The following is a 9,220-nucleotide window of genomic DNA, read 5'->3' as shown; positions in this document are numbered from 1 at the left end:
CGAGAACTCGCAAGCACAGACAAAATCGCGTCTTCGTCAAGCATCCGCCGTCAAAAGTGAGATCGCCGAAGCAATCGGTGACGTTGTCGAGGAGTAGAGACAAGAAAGATAAAAAAAGAGAGTCCGAAAAGTAACAAAGTGCAAAAATAAAAAAAAGAAACTTAATAATTCTAGGAACTTCTGTGAGACTGTGAAAAGTGCGATCTGACGAAGACGCGACGTCTGTCCGAAACAAGGATCGATCGGCACGAAACATCGTGTGAGACACGATCTTCGCTCGGATGATGGCACGACACATGTCGCAGACTAAAGAGGCAGCGCGATTGTGATTAATAATATTTTATAATAAAGATAGAAAATTCTCTATCTGATCATCGCAACAAATTCAACTGGTTCGAGAAATTAACTAATTACCGATCGACAACATCGAAGTTTGTATTATGCAGATCGTAGTTATCTACCATATTCAAATTGTGCTCAAATGTACGTGTATACAAGCCATACAAAACGTAAACGTGTATACACGCACTTACTATCGTCATAGCACTACATCACTATCTTTCTGTACGTGCGTTGCGCGTCGTCGGCCAGTAAAACCGCCTCCTTACGCTGGACATAAGAGTCGCTAGCTCTAACAAAAACATAAATAACAGGGCGAGGGGAAAAACTGGAAAGAAGGAAGGGAGGAGATAGGGATGGCGATAAAGAGAAGTAAGTAAATTCCACCTCGCTCGACACACGGATAGTCTATACTGCGATACGAGAAAAGGCGGCACAGTACAGAAATCGTTGCATCTCGAATGCGAAACTCGACTCGAATGCGGGTCCTATCCTCTTTCGTCGTCATCGTCTTCTTCTTCGACGTCCTCTTATGTCCTTTTCTTTACTTTTTTACAAATCGGTGTGCCCCAAAACGCGGCACACCTTCTGCTCCTAAAGATCCGACGGTGTTTCCAACATTTCCGCAAAGAAGTTTTCGACACTCACTTCGCCGATTAATTTGTAAAAGAACTGGTGCTCGGCCGACTTGAGACCGATTGAACGGATGGATGGTAGGCGAAGCAGCAACTTGGCGAATCTACCAGGGTCATTCGGACAACTCACGCGGGTGTATTCTTCCAGAGCGGCGTAAATCTTCTCGCGCAACAGACCGACTTCTTGGATGGACTTGATGCCTCGCACGTCAGGATTGAAGAGAATAATGGATCTGCATATCGAAAAACGATATCAATATTAGATCATTTGATTTGATTTCGTTAATTGATTCAGCTTGTATTAAGAAGAAAAAGAAAAATGTATAATGGCAAAGCATAATAGACATTCAGTTTTCATTCTATGTCTAATGAATCGTTAGAGCTTACTAAAGATTCTCGTATGCTCTGTTGTTCTATTCAACTTTAATTGATAATTCATTATTTTACTACTAATTTATTAAAAAATTTTTTGTTATTTAATAACTTCTGTTAATGTAAAACTCTTATTTTTTAATCATATTGATCCAAGTGTGATCGTATAGCAAATTTTGACAGATCAGTAGAATTAAATATTAGTGTCGCTAGTTCTCACCTAAGACATCCGAGTTCAGTTTTATCTACTTTCATTTCGCGCATCTTCGATACTAGTTCCGAGATTACGCGATCGAAAATTGTGACCACACCCGCCTGTTGCGCCGAATGTCGATGCACCGCGGTGCCTGTTGTCAGAATGATACTACCCTCCGTATCAATAGAACGGTGGGAGAAGGCGGCTATTAGCAGTTCGTTCCAGCCAGCATTGAGCAGGTGTACCTGATCCGTCACCGGTAACGACGTAAAATGCGGGATGCGCTTCGCCCATGTCACTAACTGGTAGAGCTGCTGTTTCGTGGCGTTGCAAAGGTGCACTGCGGTCTGCGCATTACAAAATTCCAGATAAGCTAAGAATGCGAAAAAACTGGACGCCGCGAAGAATTATTAATGGTTATTATGATATCAAATTTTCGTGAAACAACAGATATATTACTAAAAATATTTGCCCAATCCGATTTTTTTTACATATCTCTTTATGCCTAAATATCATTCTAATTCTATATTCTTTTCACATATCGCTCTTTCACTTCAAAAGCGCAACACAAGTTATTAACTCTGAATAATTTAGATAAATATTGTCTCATCAAAAGTAAATAAACTTCGTAAAAATTGTACAAATTATCATAACTCAAAAACGGTGATTTTTAATAGTCGTGAAACAAAAATGACATTTACTTAAGAATAATTCTTATTGTTTATGTCATTTAATTAGTCAATAATTTTCTGTCAAATAAAAAAATATTTTTTCCCTTTTTCTAGGAAACTTAATTTTTTTAGTGGTATTACTTTTGAAGAATAAGAAAACGTATATAAAATATCAAATTTTGAGTCATCAGATATTTAATCTAACATCTATGTAAAAAAATAGAAAAAAAACTAAAAATTGTTCTCCTTTATTTGATTGAAAAACAGAATAAGTAAATATTGTACTTTTGAGCAATAGTATAGTATATAAAATCTCAACCAAATTACGTTTGAGCTACACTTCGAAAGATATTATTTTTATGACAAGAATTCACGTTGACCATATTACAACCTAATGAATCCTTAATTAGAATAATGTAGTAACTCATATGAGAACGATTGATTTGTAATCAAATTCCAAGATCTCTCTCTATTTTTATTCCATATGTATATCTTGACGTTATAATTGACTGTATAATTACAGAGAATTAAAAATTGTGAATGAAGGAGATAAATTTAAACTCATATCGTGGACAATAAATTGATATATACGTAATAAATTTTAAATTTGTACAAGATTATTTTTAGGAATAATATATTCTACGATTCTAAACGATATTTACATAGTTCCATACACTCTTAAGCAACCATTTCGTCATCACTATATATCTAAGTTTCCACTTTATTTTTCTCCGTCACAATACGCGATATGCATTGACACGCGACACCTCCGTCACAAACGTATATATATTTACCTCATAATTTCCCTGTTCAATCTTATACTCGATCCATTTCTCCGCCTCAAGGATGCGCTCGATCGGCATATCCGCGTGCAAACTGCTCGTGCTCTCCACCTCGCTCTGATCCCGCTCCTTGGTGCGTTGACGTTCCTCTTGTACTGCTTCCCTTTTCATCCCCATGGCCAGGCACTTCTGGTACCGGCAGTACTGGCAGCGATTTCTCTGTCGTTTATCGATGATGCAGGATTTCTCCTCGCGGCAGGCATACGACAGATCCTTACGTACAGTCCTTTTGAAAAACCCCTTGCATCCCTCGCAACTGAAAAGAATTCGTTTCAGATAATAACAACGCAACATTATACGCCGTTGCAGTTTTATACGATTGTCTTAAATATAAAATAAAATTCGGCCTTTAAAAATATTTTTTTAATAAATGTAGCTGAATGTGTATCCTATAAAATAAAAAAAAATCAATTTTTAAAAGTTAACAGGGTTGCCAAAATTTCTTATCCTAAAAATTTCATAATTTCTCCTTGATTTTCAGACAAAATTTCATGATTGTCTTTAAAGTTTTCAATATTTTGGAAATTGTTTGTAATTTCGTCCTGATTGAGAAACATATAATAAATATTTTATTAAGAGAGCAATTTAAGTGGCAATTAACTCTGTTAAAATATCGGCTGAAAAACCATTACACGTTTATATATTATTGAGCTATCCACGGCACTGGAAAGAAATAAACACGACTGAATTTGCTTCAGCTGTAGTGTAACAAAGTTATTTACCGCGTCATTCTGTTATATCATAATTAATTGTAATCATTCCATTTTATAAATCGCGATATACATAATATTTATCTTAAATTATATTCCACTTCCATTTCGACTCTTAAAGTGATTCTGGAATCATTAAACTTCATTATCGCGATGTGTTCCACGCGGTTGTATTTTAAAATAATAAAACTTAAAGCAAGCCAATTAAATATCACGCTCATTACGATTTTTAAAGCGAACATCAGAACCGGACGAGTGCAATTAAATTTTTTGTTTTAAAGTCGGGTTTAGAAGAAACGCAAGAAGTTTCAAAATGAGAGGGACTGAAGGAAATTAATGTTGCGTCACATATCACACACACAGACCACACACACACGCACACGCACGCACACGCACACGCACACGCACACGCACACACACACACACACACACACACACAGGATAATCATTGCCTTATCCACTCGAAAGGTGAATCACGATGGAGTGTCTCGTATTTCGCGATAGCGCGACGACTTAAGTCCAACGAACGATTTGTTGGCACTCTTTCCCGTCACATTCTCACATCAGTTTCTCCGACCTGAGGATGTATTGGAACGAGAAGTCACGGGTTTACGACTCCTCGCGTGCAATTCTTACAGCGAGCAGCTGTCGGGAACAATACCACGCAAAAATAAAAGATCGGTCGGCCTCGGTCCATCATCGAAAATGGCTGCTAACGTAATCTTAATCTTATGGAAAACACCTGAGAACGTTGTTTATTCGCGTTTGGCGATGAAATTATTGACCTAAACAGCGCTGCACGTGCAGTCGGAATTATTGCGAATTATTTTCGACACAGTGTAATAAATTTTCGCAGCCAACACATCTTCTTTCTATCACTTTCGGAAATCGCGAACGATATTTCGATCATCGCGTCATTCAGCCCGCGATTGTTGTCGCCGCGTTCGCGATTATCAACGATCCCGTGAGTCACGGCTCCGTTCTTCTCAGGGTCGCCGTTTTTAAAGTTTTGGAACGTCTCCAGAAATCTCGCCCGTTAAGATTCAGAAAATTCGGACGGCGAATTTCGCCAGTGAATTTATTCTCGCCGTGAAAACATCGTGTCGTGTATTTTCGCGTCGGCGACCGCGAAGGATTTCGCGGGAAACGCTCTTTCTCCTCCAGTGACAACGGAACGACGCCACATATTCCGAAAACGCTGTATCCTACCCAGCGCAGAACAAACAGTGGCATTAAATTCTGCTGTCATCTGCTAAACGTGAATAAAGCGCGGCGGAAGATAGGTACACAATGTGGCGTCTCCGTCGAGCGCGAATTCGGAGCTAACATATAAGATTCAGCTTCGAACGAGGAGAGTAGGAAAATAAAGTCGAATTTCCCTGCGTACGTCATCTCCGTCGACTCTTAAGGTCTGTTTTTGTTACAGCGCTAAATTAGTATACACTTGTTGTACACGCAAAGAACGATTTTACTAAAATATCTCAAAATTTAGTTAGATAAAAAAGCGAAAATAATTTTATTGGACCATTAAAAAAATTTAGAACACTCAAATGTTGATGATAACGATCCAAAAAGTTTTAGCATTCTAGCACCATTTTAAACTACATTTTGATGTCTAAAAATCATTTTCAGATCTGTATGTAGCTATTTTAAATACTTTAGAAAATTTTTCTGTATAACAACGTTGAAAAAAGTTTAAACATTTTACAATCAATTTGAGCGTTCTACATAACTATTTTTATGATACAAGTAAAATTATTTTCAGATTTGTATCCAGCAAAATTTTTAGTTATTAGACAGCAAAACTGTTTTTTTCCAACTTATTTGAAATAAAATATTTGAAGATTGACGAAAGCGAGATAGAATGTTTTAATGCAGAGACAAAGAACAGATCTTCAGTCGTATCCCTCGCGTTTCTCGTGGAAAAACGAGCATTGCCTTTCTTTGAGTGATTCTTAACGTGTTTCCTGCAAAATTAATTCGCGCAGTCAACGCTGCTAAAAGCCACTGGGAGCGCGATACATTATTCGCGCGTCGAGACGATTGCAATGGAACGGCACGGCCGGAGGCGCATTCATAAAACGCATTCATGAGGATTTAAAGGTAAATCAAACGGCGCGCGCCGTACATTGTCTGACTTTCTGGCAAAGAGTCCTCGCGTCTACGAGTATAGTGTTCCGAGGAGACAAACGATATGACGCGCTAATCTCGTGGATTTTGCAGAGCGCCGATGGATAAACGCCTATTGAGATGTCGTATTTTACGAGTTGCGTCATCGTACTGTCATGCAATCCTCTACTGTTGATAAAGCACGCGCAAACGCGGCATTAAATAACATACTCTGGACGCAGAGAGATGCGGATTTGCTTCTTGCGGCGAAAATCTACGATTTACGGTAGAGAGTTTTTTCATCCATTTCTAGCGCGATAATGTTTCTAAACAGTATATACATGTATCGAATATTTGAAAGTCATGATTGTATAAAATAAAGTAATTGTAAGCACGTTGCTGCAAAGAGAAATATTGCTTTAAAATATTGGAACTGACAAAATAGCCCCGTCCTACTCTATAGTGCTCGTTCCCACCAGCAATTTAACTTTAATCTCGTTTCAACTCTCTTCATCTTTTTCTAGTGTCAAAGATTAGAAAAAGACGAAGAGTAAATCGAACTGAAATTCAAGTAATCCACATTGATATAAAAAACGGGCATAAGGCGTTGCTTAAGCCCGGAAGGCAAGAAACCTCTCTCTCGCGCGCCGAGAGAGAATTTCTTCATTTCGAAATATATATGATAAATACGGGAAAAGAAATCGCGCAGGTGCGTCTGGATGCCATTTACTTTGCCGCCCGTTCCCTCGGTCGGGGATAACGCTTTTCCACCGATGATCGCTAATTCGCGGCTCGATTACGAACGGAGGCATGAAGGTTGCGACACCGCTGTGTCCTTAATCACCACCAGCAAGTGCGGAGTGTACCGTAGAAGAAGGAAATTCTTGCCGCGTCGAGTGCGGAGTAATAACGATTCGTGTATATCTCACGCTTTCTCAGCGACGAGATAACGCGCGAGACGTTAATGCCATTGGTGATACCTGGTGGGACGATACGTTCCGATATCCGAGAACGACGGCTGTATCGGGTGTTGCATCGCGCATCTCTTTAGCGTGGGCGACGCGACGTGGCACACGTGATGCAATTTCTAGACCACCGTGACAGCCCGTTTGATCTCGCAGAGTTTATGCGAAAGACAAATATTCATGACACGAGACACGTGTAGAGTCGTTTGGCCGCGCGAGTCGTCTCTCTCTCTCTCTCTCTCTCTCCCTCTTTCCTCTCTATCACAGTTGAAGAGACCTTCAAACGCCATATGCACAAATAACGTCAGCGCAGAAGCTACGCGGTTGCGTGTGCTTCGTAGTTTTTCACCCGAACGCAGGAAATTCCGTTGGAAAAAAAATAAGAATGTACGGCGGGATTGCAGTTTCGTTTGACGTGGAAAATAAAGCAATGGCCAAGAGCATTGTGGAACGAGATTCTTAACTTAACGCATTATTGTTTCTTTATCTTTATTTCGTTAATAACGATTTTGTTCTATTATTCACGTCAACATTAAAATAAAACTGTATTAGTGTTTCTTAAATATAAACTCGCATTTTTTTATTACAACCTTGAAAAAACAAGCTAATATATTTATAATTAACATAAATTTTAAATTATAATTAATATAATTCTATATTGCTGAAAAATAATAAAAAATATGGAAATAAAATATCGCGATTAATTAATTATGAAAATAAGAAATAATGTAAAATAAAAAATGAAAATTATAATTTATAATACATATATGAGTGTTATGAATGTAAATTTAGCTAACAGATTTAAAAATAATTTTGTTAGATTATAATAAGCAAAAAACTCAAGTTTGATAAACAGTACTGCAAAAAAATTTGAAAAAATTATTTTCAGATCTGTCTAACGAAATTTTTTACACTTTACAAGAATTTAAATTTCCATATTTTATATTCATCAGAAAAATCATCCTTTCCGTGTACATATAATTGACATCCAAATCATAATCGTAATTATCGAATAAATAATCGGGCAATTCCATTTTATTCTCGCTCGTATTTAATAACTAAGCTAATTCAAGACATCAAGAACACGGTGCTTCGACGGTGGATTGCCATGAAATTGAAATAAAATGACTCTGGACGAGTGTCTTCCAGCAAACGCTCACACGTATATACGTGTCTTCTTCCGTATCACGCGCGAGTATATACGCCGGACGGTCGCGGTGCATTTAATCCGTGAGAAATGGACGCGCGGCGGTGTCGTGGCGCGCGAAAGGAGCGCGAAAATAAGAGCGAGCGCATCGTTCTTCCACTGGTCACCGTCTCGACCTGTCTCTACGCCCGACGTTGTGCACGTTATTACTACAATTTGCGGACGAGAAGCATCGCATGACGGTTATGCATTACACGGGGCGTATTAACATGTCCGAATGTTGGAGGCGCGACTAGTTTTTATCGGAGCGATGGTGAGTCGTCCCCTTCTTCTCTCGTCCTTTCCTGGTTAATTACGCGTGCGAGATGGGTACAAATTGCGCCTGAGTATTTTTAATGAGATTAATTAAATTCCCGCGCGGAAACTTATACCTATGCGCTCAGTTACGGGTCGACTGTTTTCCGCTTAAATTTAAATTCATCGGACGGACGGAGGAATCGTACTCGAGGTACTCGTGGAATCGACTGCGTTATTTTCCGCGATGAAAGAAAAGTCCCCGAAAGGAGACGAGCGTTGACGTTTGAATTTTATATTCTACATGGCAAGAACAATTTTGTTGAAGTGTATTTAGAAATTCAGCTAGATATACGAATCTAAAAATAAATTTATATGGACCATTATATAAAATAATTATAAACTGAGAGAATTTATTTTATTGATGTAACTTACACAAAACTTTCTTATTTTTTAATTAAAAAATTATGTTACTCTAATCAAAATAAAAAGCGAGGAAGTTTTTATAAGTTTCATGTCAACGGAATAAGTGATTATTTATACCATATAAATTTTTCTCAGCGTGTAGAAAACTCAAATGATGAGTAATGATAAACTGCGAAAATTTTTAGTAACTAGTTTGAACATCGTAAATATTTTTGACAATCCAACGAATTTTATTTCAGATTTTTATATCTAGCTAAAATTTTTAGATACTTTAGCAAAATTATTCTTTTTATACATTAATCCATACATACTTAAAATACAAGTCTAACAGTCACATCTTCGGGAAATTATATTTTCAAAAATGTTAGAATGCTGTTTACGTTATAGGGAATCTTGATTCTCAATGCAAAATAAATCTTATAATCCTTCCCAAGTTAATAAAAGTATCGTATCACGCGATTATATTCTTTTGTTTATATATAAATATATATATATATATATATATATTTTGATT

At 37.6% G+C, this 9,220-nt stretch overlaps 1 protein-coding gene across 5 annotated transcripts in view; it reads right to left on the bottom strand.

The window, feature by feature from the left end:
* Positions 1-398: 398 nt before the first annotated feature.
* The window catches only part of usp (retinoid X receptor ultraspiracle), a 98,553-nt gene continuing 89,731 nt past the window's right edge, over positions 399-9,220 (bottom strand). For all 5 annotated transcript variants that reach the window (XM_018539245.1, XM_018539224.1, XM_018539244.1 and 2 more), the window contains 3 exons: positions 3,008-3,311; positions 1,567-1,889; positions 399-1,207 (listed from right to left, as the gene is read on the bottom strand). In XM_018539245.1, coding sequence (XP_018394747.1) covers positions 934-1,207; positions 1,567-1,889; positions 3,008-3,311 — 901 coding nt within the window. In that variant the 3' untranslated portion in view covers positions 399-933. The remainder of the gene's footprint in view (positions 1,208-1,566; positions 1,890-3,007; positions 3,312-9,220) is intronic.

This window comes from Cyphomyrmex costatus, unplaced genomic scaffold, assembly GCF_001594065.2.
Source record: "Cyphomyrmex costatus isolate MS0001 unplaced genomic scaffold, Ccosl1.0 scaffold102, whole genome shotgun sequence".
In the NCBI taxonomy this organism is placed as follows: Eukaryota; Metazoa; Arthropoda; class Insecta; order Hymenoptera; family Formicidae; genus Cyphomyrmex; species Cyphomyrmex costatus.
Note: the sequence above shows the minus strand (reverse complement) of the source record. Positions and strands in the feature narration are given on the sequence as shown.